The following is a 16,492-nucleotide window of genomic DNA, read 5'->3' as shown; positions in this document are numbered from 1 at the left end:
GAGGTTTGATTTTGCAGAGTTGAACATCACTGAGCAGCAAGTATGCTTTCCTGTGATATCTCTGTCTGAGTTATTCCCGCACTGACTAGTGCTTTAGTTCCTAAGTGACACCTAGAGATACTGCATTCATACTTCAAAATAAAAGAAAAAGAGACTGAGAGAGAAACCTGCATTTTCTCATATAGAGAATGTATTTTTCTTGTCATACTTCGCTTTTTTCCACCTACTTTCTAAGGCTACGCCTTTTCTGTTGCTTGGTAATAGAGAGGACTGCTTGTCATCTATTGTTTAAGCAAGTACAGTATTCTAAAATATTTTGCTAAGAGTCAGGAGTTCCATTCAATGCTGAGCTTACAAGCTCAATTTCAGCTGCAGTGTTTTAAATGAGCACCTAAGAGAGTGGGATCCAGATCTCAGCAGCGCTTCTTGAAGTGACTGTGAAGGACTGAGATATTACATCATTGAGACTGCAGGTATTTGGAGATGTTGCTGTGGTGCTGTTCATGGTTTCTTGGCACTTTGGAGGCTGTATCTGAAAGGGTTTGTTTCAAAATGTGTGTCGTCAATGGTGTTTGTGTTTGTTGGTATGCAGTCATGAAAGCCATGCACGTGATTTGTCAGAAACCCTTGGTGATGCATTGTTGAAGGAGATGGAAAACACTTCTTAATCTGAACCCCTATGAAATACGTAGGGAACTCATTCAAGCATAGCAAGCAGAGAGGACAGAGAATCAGCAGTGACTATTGGAGGTGAGCAGGAGCTCAGTGCCCCTGAGCTCCATCGGAAGGCAGGCCCAGCTCAACGGGGCTCTGAAAAAATTCAGATATCACAATGAAGGTATGTAACATTAAGGCCCTGTTGAATGCAACACTAAAATTTCATGGCAACATCTGTCCTTGTTATGGCATTCCTTCCTTCGCATTCATCTTGAAGATCTGTTTCTCTATTTTCTGAAGCTCTACCAGCCAAAGGAATGTATGATCTAAAGCAGCTGAAATGAATTGCCAGATCCATCTGTCATGAAGATAATTAACACCATATTTCCACCCAAACAAGATACAGATCACTGGGTGGATGTTCTCCTGATACCGAAAGCTGAAGCCCATATTATCAACAACTTCTGCTCCCCCGTCCTCCACAGTTGCCATGCCAAATCTCTCTTGATATGCCATGAAATACTGGGGAGTATCTAAGATAGAACTGAAATGTTAAGAAAGCACTTTACATGCCCAGATTTATCTACAAAAGCTGCAAAGCTGTCTGTGTGATATTGGCATGCTGCACATGTGGATTCCCAACAGGCTTGAGGACAGTATCTGGTGTTCCAGATGTCCTTGTGCAACACCATGAGTATTTAGCAGCAAGCCTAGAAATGCTTTGGTTTAATGTGTGCAAGGACCCCATGCACTTCTTTTGTAAACGTTTCCCACTGTTGGTTCATAGTTGCGTTCCCATTGAATGAATGCAACCAATTATTGCTTGCCTTCTCATCTGTGGTGAAGAGTACTAAGCTTATTCGGAATCCCCTTGTACCAACGTCAGCCCCATTTTGAGACATCAAGTCCTGTAAACTGGCGATTCCTGCATTCTAACTCCATCCTTCTCTGCATTTGCCAGGTTTATATACCAATTCCATCTTCAACAAACATTTCATTCCTGCAAATAATTAACCTCAAAGTGGTAACTGAAGGACGAATGCACATTTCACTATAGTGTTTCTTTCAATCCAACCAACTTCAGCTACCATAAGTAGGTGCAGAACACTGTCATCTCTTGTTGAGTCCATACATATTTGATGTCTTCCATCACCTCTAGCAGTACCTGAGACCTGTCATTAAAAGCACTTGCTCTGGGTGATTTCTTTCTCACAATTACCCAATGACCCATTTTTTTTCTCTCCAGTAATGTATTCAAAAGATCCCTGTCTGCACCCTTATCAAATTTTACTGCTTATCTCCAGTGAAAACACTCTTACCAAACTTCCACGTGAACAGATTCATTTTTGCTCTTTTTTTTTGCTCATTCCTTCACAGCTTCTGGATCATTATTCCCCAGCTCTGTCTGTACAAGCTACTTCGAGCTTTCCCAAGCAGCAAACACCCTTCTTTCCCCGTGTCCCACCAGGTTTCTCTTATTGCTATAGTGTTGAGACTAAGGTACCTCTGCTCCTGCATCCTTCCTTCACCCATCTGAAGGAAACTCAGGCTCCGTGTGCCTGCCGGGCTGTGACAGCTGGAAGCCACATTCTGATGGCTTTGGTTACATCTTTCTGTCTTCATCGGAGATGCCACGTTATCTCTGCAAACGAATAAAACGTACTTCCTGACCCCACACGCAGAGCAAGACAGCAATTCTTCCCTACCACCCTCTGCCAAATTGCCTTAACCCTGCCCCAGAGGAGAGAAAGAACGATCTGGTGGGCCGTGCCCGTTCAGCAGGCAGCTTTTCTGCTCAGCCTGTGCCCAGGTGCCAGCTGTAGTGATAGATCTGTGGTTCTCTGCTGTTGCGGTTTCTTATGTAATGCTGTAGCTGTAGCTGGCACTTGGCAGAACCGTAGCTCCTGTTCTGGCTCAGCTGCATATGATGCAAGAGTAAGGTAGGAAGGGCGGGTTTGTCTCTTCATAGTTCTGTGATGCTGTGACGGAGCAGCCAGAGTGATTTTTCAGCCTGGGTTTAACTCTGAACTGGGACGTGGCTCTGAAAGACGCCCAGTTGCCTCTCTCAAAGAAATGACTCAAGAGCATGGGAACAGCCAGAAAACAGTGTCTGCCCCATTCCAGGAGCAGCACTTTGCTTCAGGAGAGACGTGGGGCAGCTCTGCTCCCACCAGGGACTCAGCACACGCTGCTGCTGCTGTGTTGAATGGATTTCCCCAGCATCCCACCACACAGTCTGCAACACAGCCAGCGTCCCTCAAACAATGAGCCTTCACTGCCGTCCTCCTATTAAGTGGATAGATACCATTAGAAATGGATATATTTAATCACTCCCAGCCAGGCTGGAATTTGAACTCCCGACCTAGGAGTAGTAGCAAAGTTTTCAGCTGCAGGAAAAGAAAAAATGAAGGTCAAACGAGACTTTTCCTGCCGCGTGAAATAATTTAGTGCAGGTGAAACACTCCCAGAGACGTGGTAAATTAGGGTGTGCATTATCTCGTAATTTCTCTCTGATGTTTGCCTTCCTGCGTGCATCTTTATTCTGGGCTCTCAGTAAGATAAGGAGTGACAGAAATCTCCCAGAATAACAAATGTTTTAGTGGTTTTTTTTTTTTGTTTTTTTTTTCATGACTGGGGAAAGAAGTATTGGGCAGACGTGTTATGCAACAACTTAAAAATAACTCTCTTGTAAAACTTGGAGTGTGCCTCAATTAACACAGCAGCAGTGATGTGCTACCTGCCTCTTTACCAGCAGTGTCAACGAGCATGGATTCTTCTTCCTGCTCCTGTTGGCCCCATTGCTTCCTGGGCATTTCATTTCGGTATGTTTTCCTACAAAATAGAGTCAAGGTTCTGTTAAATTTGGAGCTGTCCTCGTACAGGGAGTAATGCTGTACTGTCCTTAGTACCTGATCGGATAGCACAGCAGCAACCAAAGCAGAAACCCTTTAAGTGCATCATTGCTCATCACTGTGAGCCCAAAGCCTCCCATCACTTCCCCCAGACTTGCTCTTTCTGACCAGGATCTTCTGAAACGCGTGCTGACATGGGTCTCTCCGTGCTGCCACCACCATTCCAGCACTTTCCTGCATCTTGATGCGAGAGGAAGGCGAAGTGGAAGTAGCAAGCTGTGCCCTACTGAGGATGAGTGGGTTTGGGCACCCCGAGTTATCGGCCGCCGTTGTCAGGGCTGTGTTTGGAGCTCAGTGCTGAGCGTTTCCTCACAGCGGTGCAGATTTTTTATTTTTTTTTTTAATGTAAGACCAGTTGCAGATGTAATGACAATAGAGGAAATTAGCTCATGATGGGATTTTAGAAAGAGGCTAGTGGAAATATGTTCAGTAATGTTCAGTTATTAAACCATTACAGATCCCACTGGAGACCAGCTAGTAGGATTTCTCATAATCTGAAGTGGCTTAAAGCAAAACACAGAGCCCCTGAGGGGGGAAATGACAAAATGTTCCTCTGGAGGAGTCACCTCCTCTCCTCATACACCCCTGTGTGCTCCACGTGTGGGACTGCACATCCATCTTTCCTATGTGCACCTATGGGTTCAGGCTGCTCCCTCGCCCCTCATCGCAGCACTGTGGGCCCACCAGTGCCCATCCCCTCCCTGCAGAGCCCCAGTGAGGAGCAGTGGTGGAGGTGGAAGCTGAGGAAAGTGTGAACATCTGTGTGCTTGGGGCCTGGCTGAAGCCTTGCTGAAAATAGACACAGCTTCCCCCAGCTCCAGGAGCAGTCAGATCGGGCTCACGTGGCTCTGTTTATCCTTTCTGGGGATTGCACAGGCACAGGAGGGCATTAAGTTCTGAAAATCAGGTCCTGGCTCTGTTGAAAGGAAATGCTAGAGGTCAGAACTGGATGTGGGGGAGCTGAAGAGCGTCCCCCTGCCACGTCACTGACCCCTGGCTGGGGAGAGTGTTCCTCCTGCAGTCAGAGCCCCATGGTACAGCCCGGGCTGCCAGGACACCCCAAAGCCGGCTGTGGATAGCAGGGTGCTGCAGGACACCCCAAAGCCGGCTGTGGATAGCAGGGTGCTCCAGGACACCCCAAAGCTGGCTGTGGATAGCAGGGTGCTCCAGGACACCCCAAAGCCGGCTGTGGATAGCAGGGTGCTCCAGGACACCCCAAAGCCGGCTGTGGATAGCAGGGTGCTGCAGGGTTGGAGCTGCGGGTGCTGCAGACACAGCCGGGACATCGTTAGCGATGTGAGTAATCACACACTGCTCATCCAGGGGCACGATGCAACAGGCAGAGAGGTTCTTTGGTGACGACGACGGCCTTTGAGCAGCCAACCCCCCCCAGCCTGCCACCAGCCGTGATGCTGTTTTCTCCCCGCTCCCATGCACTGCAGCACTGTGTCCTCAGGCGCTGGTTGCTGGCACTGGTCCCTGGGAATGAATGGAGATGCACTGATTCCCTCTGGCTGCAAGTGGGGCTTGCTGTGGGTCAGGGCCCAGAGCTTTCCTTTCTCAGCTCAGGGCTGATTGGAGCAGCAAAGAACCGAGCAAAGCAGATTTCCCCCCTCCTGCCCTGCTTCTAATAGCAACCAGGTGCTCCAACACTTAACCTGTGTACTGCCGTGAAATTGCCTGTCTAGTGCAAACACCCGTGTGAGGCCCCGGGCCCCTCGCATTTCCACTGCTCTGGTAATTGTAACCCAGTCTCACATAGATGCTGCATCTGTATCTTCCACTCTAAATGTTCACGTGGTTGTTTGTGCTGCCGTTGTTCAACCAAGAAAGTAGAAAATTGACTGTTGGTGTTTGATTTTCTTTTTTTAAGAGAAAAAAGAACCTAGAAGAATTATCTTTCAGGCTTTGGTTGTTTTTTGTTGTTGTTGTTGTTGTTGTTTTAATTAAATGTGCTACTGTGTTTTGAAACCAGGACAAATACTTGGAGGATTATATCAAAGGCTGCTGGAGTTAATCAGTTGTGTATAAAAGTTTGCTACTTTAAAAAGTTATGATCCTTGAATGAAGGACAGAAATCTTTCTTTCTGGAAGGAGAATCTGGCTTGCCACATGGGAGGTGATGGAGTCACCATCGTGGAGGACTCCAAAGCTGTGGAGATGTGGCCCTAAGGGACACGGCCAGTGGGCATGGTGGGATGGGTTGGGGTTGGTGATCTTGGAAGTCTTTCCCAACCTGAGTGATCCTATGATTCTGAGAGAGAGTTCTCTCTGAAGACAGATGCTTGACATGCTCATGGGCCTGAGCCGAGCAGGTTCGGAGAGACGGGCTGCAGCAGGGCTGCTGTGGTTGGAACCTGGCTATTTCACTGAGGTCTCTGAAGTTGTTTCACACGAACACTTGTGTAAGCAAGTGACACACTAATTGACCTTTTGGGTTTTGTTGTAACTCAGAGAGATGGTGGCGACTTTTGTTTGTGGATGGTTATTGCGGAGCAAAGAATGTTTTCCTTTTTCTAATAGATTTGATTGCTCAACCTTTGACTTCAACCTCTGAATACCTTGCTGATACAATCGTGTTGAGTTTGGGCACTGGATAGTGAGGCTGGGCTGCAGGTAGTTAAGCCACTCCTAGAACAAAACGTACCCCAAAAGTGTTCACCTGAACAGACCACAGTCCAGGCTTAAGCTGTGCTGGGAGTGGGAATCCAGCCTCCAATCCCCACCCGTCCCACACATGAGCTGTCATTGCACTCACCTGCTGGGGACAAGGGGAACAGAGCAAACCCACTGCCCCCATTGGGACCCTGTTATCATGGGCAGAGGGAGAAGCTGCTCCAAGGCTGCCCCAGGTATTTTTGCCTTCTGAGTCACTTCGCTGGCCAGGAGAGGGGCAGAGATTTCTTCTGAGGCCTTTGCACCTGCCATGTTGCTGGGTTTATCCAAACAGCCTGAGACTGGGTTGCAGCTGAAAAAACAGCCCAGATTTTTGACGTCCTTTTGTTTACAGAATCCCACCCCTCCTCTCTCCCAACTGCAGAGCCAGGCAGGAATTCTCTTCATTATCTTCTGCCGTGCTTCTCATGCCATTTTTATTAAAAAAAAAAAAAAAGAAAAGGCAAGGGGAGTGCATGTGAGAGAGAAGTTAGAAGAAGAGAGAGAATGATCTTATGTGGACAATGCAAATGGCAATGCAGGAAAAAGGAGGGAAGCTGGGGACAGCATCTATCCAGGCTGTCCTAAAATGACCTCATCCCCTGCGTTTCTCTGTATCGATTGCTTTTGGAGCACTTGGGGAGCCTGCAAACGTTGAGCATGTTGTAGGGGTATGGGGACATTGCTCATGGAGTGGGGGTCATTCTGGGATGCAGAGAGCTGTTCAAGAAGTGCTCCATTTGGGCTCAAGACTTGGTGACTAATGGAAGCCAAAGCAAGATGGGTCCTTTGTGGGGTGTTTGAGGTGCAGGATACGTCTGTTTCATTTAACTGTACCTCTGACAGCCATAAGTTAACTGGAAATGCCTAAGACCTTGACATTTTGTCTTTAAATAACAGGAACACTGTCTGATTTCATTGCTTTATGGCCACTTCTGTTCTCATAGGGCAGAAACTGGGATAAACCTTTTTGGATATTTTCAGTTTTCTTGAAAACAGGAATTTGTTGTGTTCAAAAAAGAAAACCTTCTGATATTATTTGTAACAGGGAAAACAAGCATGCCATGGTATTGGGAAGAGGGGAGCAGGTTGCTGCTTTCCCTCAATGCTTTCAGGCTCTGTGCCCCTAGTGAGGGAGTGGTACAGGTTACTCGGAGAGGTGGTGGATACCCGATCTCTGGAGGCATTTCAGGACAGGCAGGATGGGGTTCTGAGCACGTGATAGAGCTGTAGGTGTCCCTGTTCCTTGCAGGGGATTGGACCTTTAAGGGTCCCTTCAAACTCAGCTGCTTCTAATATTCTACACCCTCCATCTGCAGGTCAGCAGTGGGCATCAAGCAGGTGTGTCTGGGGCACAGCTGGGCACCTGAAAATTTGGTGATCCTTCAGAACTGCCTTGGTCTGGGTAGAGAACTGCTTCCCAGTGGTGTTTTTCCTGTAAGCTGTAGAGAAATACAGAGAGCAATCCATTGGGACACTTCAGGATCATCATGACTGCCCACCGTCCCCAGGAAGACCAGGAGAAGGGAGAGAGGGCTGAATATCTCTGCCCCTGGATCTGTTGCTTTCACTGGCAGAGGGGTGAGGAGCCCTGGTGGTGCTCTGCACGGCATGCTCCAGTTCCCCCTCTGAGCAGAGCACTTGAGTCATTGCTTTTTAATACGAGTGCCTCCCCACGGGCGGAAGCCGCAGCGATCCATGCAGCTCACTCAGTTCTCAAAAAGGTCATTAAAAGACCATAGATATAAATTTAAACGAGTGTTTGTTCACATCCTCAGTGTTAAGGACGTTCTTCTGTCTCACCTCCCGAAGCAGCATGGCATGGGGCTGGCGGCACTGGAAGGAGCACTGTCACCAGCAGTGCTACTGGCAACCGGGGGGAATGGACGGCCCCAGTCCTGCTTTTATCCCTGCTTGGAGCAGCACTTGTGTTCAGGTGACAGCACGGAGCAGCAGTGCTGCCGGTGCCTGACGTCAGCGCTCCCTGACGTGCTCAGGATGCTTTCCGCATACGAAATGTTGCATTCGCAGTCAATATAATTAAATACACCAGAGCTCTCCCCACGTTAATAACTTTTCATTTCCAGTTTTCTGCCTTATTCACCCACATACGCATTCATCTCCAGTCGCCTAATAATTCATAAACACCGTATTCTCTCCTGTGCTTAATTTAGTACCGTGTCTTCTTCCATTATGTTTTGCCAACTTCCCACCCTGTGCATAAACAAATATGAACTTTGCCTCAATTTGCTTTGCTTCCATGTACACACCAGCACACACAAACACTGCCACGTGTGCAGGCACACTTGCACGGATGCACTTCCACTTTTGGCTGGGTGCCTGTCCATCGTACATCACCTGTCGGTGGAAATCATGTGTGAAGTCAGAGCTTGAAGGCTTCTGTCAGTGTTTCATTCTTGTGTATGTGATTTCAGCACATGGGAAAGCACTGTTGATGTGTTTATTTTGTAGCTGTTGCAGCTGCCTGGACGGTTCATTGATAGCAAGTCTTAGAAGAACTGAACATTTTTGTGGTTGACAGATATCCAGAGGCAAAACCTAAATTTCTACAAATATCCTTATTAATCTTAAATATTTTATGAATGGTTTTGAGAAACAACTTGAGAAATAACCTCCCTTTAATAATCAAAGCTTGCCTCTACTCTCATTTCATCAGTGTATATCGACAGCTTCCCATCTTCAGGATGGAAATGAGGAGGAATTTCTTCTCAGAAAGAGTGGTGATGCATCGACACAGGATGCCCAGGGGCTGGTGAGGTCACCGTCCCTGCGGGTCTTAAAAGAAAAGAGTTGACATGGCACTGAGGGATGTGGTTTAGTGTGCATGGTGCAGGAGGGTTGATAGCTGGACTTCGTGATCCTAATGTTCTTTCCAACCTTAATGACTGCATGATTCTACGATCTTAATCTGTGGATCTATCCAGGAGGGAAAACTTCAGTGTTACACATCAGGTTGTGTTTGAATTACTAGGGCAGAAGTTTGGGAATTTTCATTCTAACTAAGCAAACATACTGATATCTAGGTAGATATCTCCCCAGCGTAGACAAATTGAGATTTGAGTTCTCTCAAGTGTAGCCAATAGGTACTACAGGCTATTGCCAATAGGAATCAGTAAGAAAGCACTTGGGATGTGTTTTGGTTCCACTGAGCTTTATCCACAATTTCAAGTGTGGTAGCAAAGAATCAAACCCCGGTGTTGTAAGCATGTGCTTCATTCAGTGGTAACTATTTTGCAGGCACATCCATGAGAAGCGGCTTTGTTGTAAAATATGATGTGTGCTATTGGAGTTAAAGTCGTGCTTGTTAATTTAATGAGTGTTGTTAGGAGATAGTTATGTCACCAACTTGGACCTCAGTCCACTGGTGCCTATTTCTATGGCTTGGTGCTCTTGTGTGGAGGATAAATATCCTCCCTGCTCCGTGGCTTTGCAGATCAGTGCAATGAGGGTAATGGTAATGAGTTTCTTTGTGGAACGTCTTAAGTTCTGCTAACATAAAAGATGCTGTAAAAGCATTCATATTAGGTTTATAGTTTTTCTGTATTGTATATAAAAAAAAGTCTTGTTTACAGATTCACAGGATTTAAGCAGTTAAGGCTTTGTATAAATATGGAACAGTTTGGTAATTGTTTGTGACTGTTTAGATGCTAATACCATGATCCAGGACAATGATTTAGATCCTATTTTTCACACTCTACTGGAAAGGAAGAAAACTTCCCTTTAATTCTTCCCTTTTAGTACCTGTGCATAAAGTAGGTAACATTTCTCTATCAGAGAAACAGCCCCAGTCCAATTCTGTCTGAGATCAACAGATAAATTCCCACTGGCTGCAACTGCAGTTGGATTGAGCTATCGAGGAAGTAATCAGTGTTTGCAGAGTATTTTGAGCTCCTTGCATGATTTGTGCCACGAGCTGCAGGTAGTGCTGTCCCAGGGCTGCTTCCTCAGGTACAGCAGTGCTGGGACTGCTCAGCACTGTGCATGGTTGGGGTCAGTGCCATTGCAATGCCAGCTCTGCAGCAGGCATGGACCTCGTCAGCAGCATGCAAGTAGTTTAGCTGACAAACAGGGGAGGTTCGGGTTGGACATGAGGAAAAATTTCTTCTCCAGAAGAGTAGTCAGGCATTGGCACAGGCTGCCCAGGGAGCGGCAGAGTCGCCATCCTTGGAGGTGTTCAAGAAACATGGACATGTAGAACTGAGGAATATGGATAGTGGGCGTGGTGGGGTTGGGTTGGGGTTGGACTTGGTGATCTTAGTGGTCTTTCCCAGAACGTTAATGATTCTATGATTCCATAGTCAAGAGCTGCACCTGGATGTGCTCAGAGCTGTGCATAAGCCAAGCATGGACATACGAGGCTCACAAGAAAGAAGCAGCCAACCAAGAATTATTCCCATCAAACCAAAGAAATGTTCTCAGGGCCCAATGGAACCGGGACTTGTTTTCTGTTGAGCAGCCCTCATGGCACTAGTTCCTTCTCTGCCCTTTGTCATTGCCTTTGATGTGCTGTCACTCAATATTTCCTCTTGTGTTGCAGGGAGCTGAGTGACAGCACCACATACACATACCAGGTCATCGTTGTTTCCGGGGCGGAGGAGAGCGAGCCCTCCCCAGCACTTGTCTACGTCTCTGGGAGTGGGTACTGTGGAGACGGAGTTATCCAAACGTAAGTCTGGAAGAGCAAACAGATAAACCTGAGCACATCTACCCAGCCACAAACTGAGCACAGAAAGAAAGTGATGACCTCTGATGTCTCCTTAGCTTAGGCTAGCTCTCATCTGCAGATAATGACTCATGTGCTTGATGATTCCCAGGACGATGACATTTAATTGGAACTTAGGCCCTTCTATCCTGGCACCAGTAGATACAGACAGAGATACAGATAGTGGAGTCCAGACAGCGGGATCGATACGAAGCATGCTGTATGCTGTTTGTGCTGTTTGCTATGTGTGCATGTAGATGACATTTCCTATACTGAGCTGCAATGCTGGAAAAATCCCCACTGTCTTTGATGCCATCCTTCCACACGAAGCTCCGTGTGCCTGGCAGCTGGCGGATGGGGTAGAGCCCTGTGTGGCCAGCTGGGTTCCTGATGTATCCTCCTGTTGGCCTGGGGTGCACTTGGAGGTGTTGGACTTGGTGCTGGGGATTGCACGCTTTGAGTCAGCCTCTCCCTCTCAGCAGCTGCTAGCCCCCAGACTGCTGGAAGTGTAAAACAGTCGTTCACAAGTGCTTTGGGGTTTACTCTTTTACTGTGTTGGACTTTAAGGACACCTGCTTCAAAGCTTCATGGTGTAAGATTATTTAATTATGATTACAGAAGTAACAACAAACATATGCCCGATGCAGGCAGTACTGCTGTCTTGTAATGTTATTGATCAGCAGTCACCAGTACAGCCCTGTCAAACAATATACCTGGCAGCAAGTATTTGCAGGATGAGGCCCAACAGGCAGGGAAATCAAACCAAGCAGCCAATTGACATATGAATCCAGGCCAGTCTTGGAGAGAGAGGTGGAGAAAGACAGATTAATTTTGCTTTCCATAACTTTTCTCCTACTGTTATGTTTGCACATTCCTCAAACATCGCTTGTGGCTTTGCAGCAAGTGTCGAACAATAGCTGAGCTGCCTCACGAGCGAGCAGGAACCAGACTGTGTCACAGAGTGCTTGGTTGTGTCCCCACTAGCAGCTGTGGAGCCTCTTTCTCATCTGGTTCACACTTCACAAACAAGCAACAGTGTGGGCTGGAGCAAGGCAGGACCCCGTCCCTGACACCACCCACTGCCTGCAGACCTCTATCACCTGGAATAGCCCCGCACTGGGCTTTGTACCTTGTTGTTCCCATGCTGAGGTCATAGACTGGCCTTTCCAGATTTAATACAAAGGGTTTCAGAGATTCCTGTTCTCTTTCTGCCCACCTGCTGAGCTGCAGCCGCACCAGCTATGAAGGAAGTTGCTCATATCCTCATCAGAGAACAGCAAGTGGTATCCACATGTGCAGGAGAGAAGTGGCCAGGCGAGTCTGTGAAGCAGGAATGATGAAAGTCAGAGCTAAAGGAAGAAAGGAGAGGAGTGTCCAGGGCTGGAACGCAGTGCCACTCTATGGGATGTCAGGGCTCTGGGGTTCTGCAGTTGGGATGATGCCATTTACCGTCTGACTCATTTTTCTTGTTTGTGCCCTGCCTATAGAGACCTGGGGGAAGAATGCGATGACATGAATAAGATCAATGGTGACGGCTGCTCCCTGTTCTGCCTGCAGGAGTTATCCTTTAATTGCATCGGTAAGTCTGGCTCAGAGCCTTTCCACTCATGGTGGGCAACAGCTCTACATAAGGCGCAAGAAGAAAATCAACAGCATTTCCAGCATTTCCAGCTGAAGAGTTGTCATGGAAGAGGGAAAAAAGTTGGAATTTGTAGGCTTGAAAGGCGAACATATCTTCCCAGCTTCTGGTCATTTTGATGGGAAATTGGTTCTGCTGGCTTTGAAACAACCTAGGACTTAGGGCTAAGTCAGCCATTGTGGGACTGATCCAAAGCCCATTGAAGTCAGTGGGTGGCTTTCCACTGGCTTCAATAGGCTTTAGATCTGGCTACGTGAGAAGACATGAACTGATTTTTTTTCTGGTAAACAGGAGGAGGAGTGAAAGGGGAAGGGGCTGAGACCATAAGCAAGTCCAGCTGAGGTCACACCTCCTTTGAGTTGCAAATCAGTATCTGAAGATCAAAGGTCTGGCTAATCCCCTTTTTGAGAGGTGAAAACTACTTAATCAGATTTCATTTGCAAGCCTGGTTTGCTCTGATTAGCAAAACCTGTAAGCACAATGGCCGGAAGATGCTCGGGCTATCTGGGATAGCAGGGCCGAGGTTTGAGCTTTACATATTTATTAAACTCTTGAGGAATGCTGGGGACAGAGAAAAGACCAATTCTCCCTGCACCTTGTGCTGGGCAGCCCGGAGCTGAGGGATTGCATTTCCCAAAGCAGGACTTGGTGAGATCCGGGAAAGGATGAAACACGCAGACCTTCTGAAAACAAAGTTAATGTTTATAAGGGATCAGTCTCTTCTCAAGAGGTTTATGGGATTCCTTATCTGGACTAACCAAGCAAATGCTCTGTGTGTCCCACCTAGTGATCCGATGCCTTCAGCTCAGGGCATCAGTCCTAAGCAGTTAATATAATGTTGGCAAGGCTGAAATTTGCTCTTTTTGGCAATCTGATGATTATCTCTTGTGGCTGGAACAACATATGAAGGACCTCACAGGCAACATGTTTCCCTTGGGTAGTAAGCTGGGGACTGCTTGTCTCATCCACCACATTTTTACTTCACCCACACAGTCATACTTGAGGCCTGATTTGGTGATGTACTTATTTCCATATTTATATATGTAAATAGCTCAGTTGAAATTTGAGAATATTTATGGCCAGGGTTAATTGTGACTATTGGTGGTCTTGAAGTGACATTTGGGTTTCAAGCCACTTGCTGAATTTGACCTCAAGCACTGAAAGATATTAGTCATAATATTTTGAAAGCGAAATAAACACTTTTTCAGACGCTTTGGATTTTCTGGAAGTCAGGCATAGTCCAAGGTTGGTTCCAGCAAGGGTTGGAGGTGAGCACCCTCATCGGGTCTGAGTTCCCTGCTCCAGGTCAGTGCTCTGGCTGTACCCCAGCTTGGACACGACCATGAGTCCTCTGCCTTTAGCCAAACAGAAGTCTCCTTTTGAAAGCTGATGGAGTGTTTTATTGGAAGATACAGTCCACTTGGGTCCCTGTTTGAGAAGCAAAGGAAAATGAAGTGTAATTTCTTTCTGTGTTTATGAGGCTAATACGTGTTAGATTCTTGTAGGACAGCAACAAATTATTTCAGATTGTTATTTCTGCAGTGATGTACTTGCGTACTCTGCAGCTTTATAGAGCTCAGAATCACAGAATGGTTTGGGTTGGAAGGGACCTTAAAGCCCATTGAGTTCCAACCCCTACCACAGGCATGGACACCTCCCAGCACTGCAGGTGCCCAAAGCCCCATCCCTCCTGGCCATAGCACTCGTGGGGTACCCACTGCTTTTCTAGGCAGCCCACACCAGCACTGTCCATCACTCCTCTTCACCAAAGATCTCAGTGGGCCTCCAGTCATGTAGAGAGGCTTTGCAGAATCAGGGCCATAGGGTTGGATCTTGTGAACGTTTCCTTCCAGGCAGTGGAGGCTGCAGGGAGCCCCTGGAGGCCTCTGGTCCGTGCAGGGCCGACTTACAAGTTGGCCACAGCCTCAGTGCTGGAGCCCATGGCTCAGGCTGACATCCAGCTGTGCCCACATCCCCACGGATGGAGGCAGCCCATTTGCAGGTGTCCCTCTCTCTCCTTTGCTCCCTCTGCCTTTTAGGATCACGATGTTAATGTTGTGGGTTTTCTTTATTGGTCCAACTTTCCTTTGAATAAATGGCACAGGACACTTTGTGCCTGTAATAAAATTAGGCTTTTTTTCTTTTCTTTTTTTTTTTTTCCTTCCTTCTTCTCGGTTTTGTTTTCCCTCCTCCTCTCCTCTCTAATCAGATAACAGCGGATCAATCTGCTCTGCCGGGAGGAGGGGCACGGGGGGAAGAGGGAGGGAGACAGGGACAAAACTGTGTGGTCTTTGCTGTCAGGTTGTCCTGGCCTTCTCTGCACACAAAGCCGACTAAAAGAAAACAGATAAGATTAATAGCGTCTTCTCCCTGCAACATGCTGAAGAGCGACAGTGAGATTAATTAATTAATTAATGGGAGCATCTGGCAGCGCCGCTTTGTTTTTAAGTTCTGCTCTACACTCGCCCATCCTCGTGCTGAAATTTATCACCTGTATTTTTTTTTGTTTTCCCCTCTTGGGGTGGGTTTTGCATATTATATCTGCTCTACGCAGGGTCCCACGGGGAAAGCCTCACTTTGCCTTTTGGTTCATGGAAGAGGAGTGAACCACAGGGACTGATGTACCCCTCTCCTCCTCCCGGCTGCTTCTGCTTTCACCTTGCTTGTGACTTCACCCAGGACACCTGGCTTTTGGCATTGCAAAATCCCATGCAAAACAGGCCCCGCTTGGAAGAGTTACGATTTGCAGTTGTGTGAACCCAGAGCCTTTTAGCACTCGATCCGTTCCCACCGGGCTGTTGGGAAATGGGTGTCTAATCAGCAGCTGAGCACCCCGTCCTTGGTGTGCACTCTCCCACAAACATCGTGCACATGCTTCCAGATATATGTGCGTACACTGAAAAAGAGAGCTGCTTTCATTTGCATTCCTTTTGTTGAGTGTGATGTGCATTATGCATTGATTTAGCTCTCCCGTGCTGAAGAAAGAGAAGGATATAATAGAAAAGATGCAGAGATCAATAAAATAGAAGGGAGGGGGAGAGAGAGTAATATGAAAAGAGATGAGTAAAGACTGATAGACACATTGCAACCCAGCTGGAAAGTGGCTGCAGAACTTTTATCTAGCTGTAAGTTTGCTTGGTAATTTATGGGGTTTTCAACCACGTCTTACTGGTGTTATTATTGCTGCACTTTATCTCCTTTGCTTATAAGGGCTCCTCACTAAAGCCTTTGTACAGCAGCGAGGGGCAGCACTTCTGCTGCCTTAGACGGGAGAGTGCGGGGTCAGGCACATGGCTCCGTGGGCACTGAGTTGGGGCTTGGGGTGTGAAACACAACGAGAAAGCAGAGAGTGGAAGAAAACAGAAAATAAATGTATCTAGCTCTCGAGTTTGACGCCGATTTCTGGCATGCTTGCAGCATTAGTCACAGTGGCTGTTCAGAGAGAAGTATGATTTTAATTTGTCAGCGATCCGTTAACACCTTTCCTTTCGCTTCTGCTTGGCCCCGAGAACTTGTTTGGTCCCTCACAAATCTGGATCTGCCCTCCTCCTCCTGGAGGCCTCTCCCTCCAGCTGTGAGCCCTACCTTTGTGGGAGCTCTGTCCTTTACCTCTCCCATTATCCATAAATTAAGCATAGCACTTTCCCCTAATCTTATTGTTTGGAGGGCTGCATTGCATTCAGGGAAATGATTAATATTCATGAGCTTGCTATCTCCTTTTGGTGCATAATCCTCTGGGGAAATTGCAGTGTTAAATGAGTGACACAAACTTAATTTTATATGTCTTTTCTTTCCTTTCTTTCTTTTTCCCTTTTTTTTTTTCCATTTCTGACAGAGAAGTAATGTGCTTAAAATACATTGATGGATGACCATCCATATTCATTGTGGGCATGCTTTGAGAGCTCC

General features: G+C 47.0%; 1 protein-coding gene across 1 annotated transcript in view; it reads left to right on the top strand.

Moving 5' to 3' along the window:
* PAPPA (pappalysin 1) overlaps nucleotides 1–16,492 on the top strand; it is a 169,100-nt gene that overhangs the window by 76,395 nt on the left and 76,213 nt on the right. Inside the window, exons 8-9 of the mRNA XM_065737615.1 lie at nucleotides 10,783–10,911; nucleotides 12,435–12,526. Coding sequence (XP_065593687.1) covers nucleotides 10,783–10,911; nucleotides 12,435–12,526 — 221 coding nt within the window. The remainder of the gene's footprint in view (nucleotides 1–10,782; nucleotides 10,912–12,434; nucleotides 12,527–16,492) is intronic.

Source organism: Cyrtonyx montezumae, unplaced genomic scaffold (genome assembly GCF_038088225.1).
Source record: "Cyrtonyx montezumae isolate F1298 unplaced genomic scaffold, pur_monq_1.0 scaffold_20, whole genome shotgun sequence".
Classification (NCBI taxonomy): Eukaryota; Metazoa; Chordata; class Aves; order Galliformes; family Odontophoridae; genus Cyrtonyx; species Cyrtonyx montezumae.
Note: the sequence above shows the minus strand (reverse complement) of the source record. Positions and strands in the feature narration are given on the sequence as shown.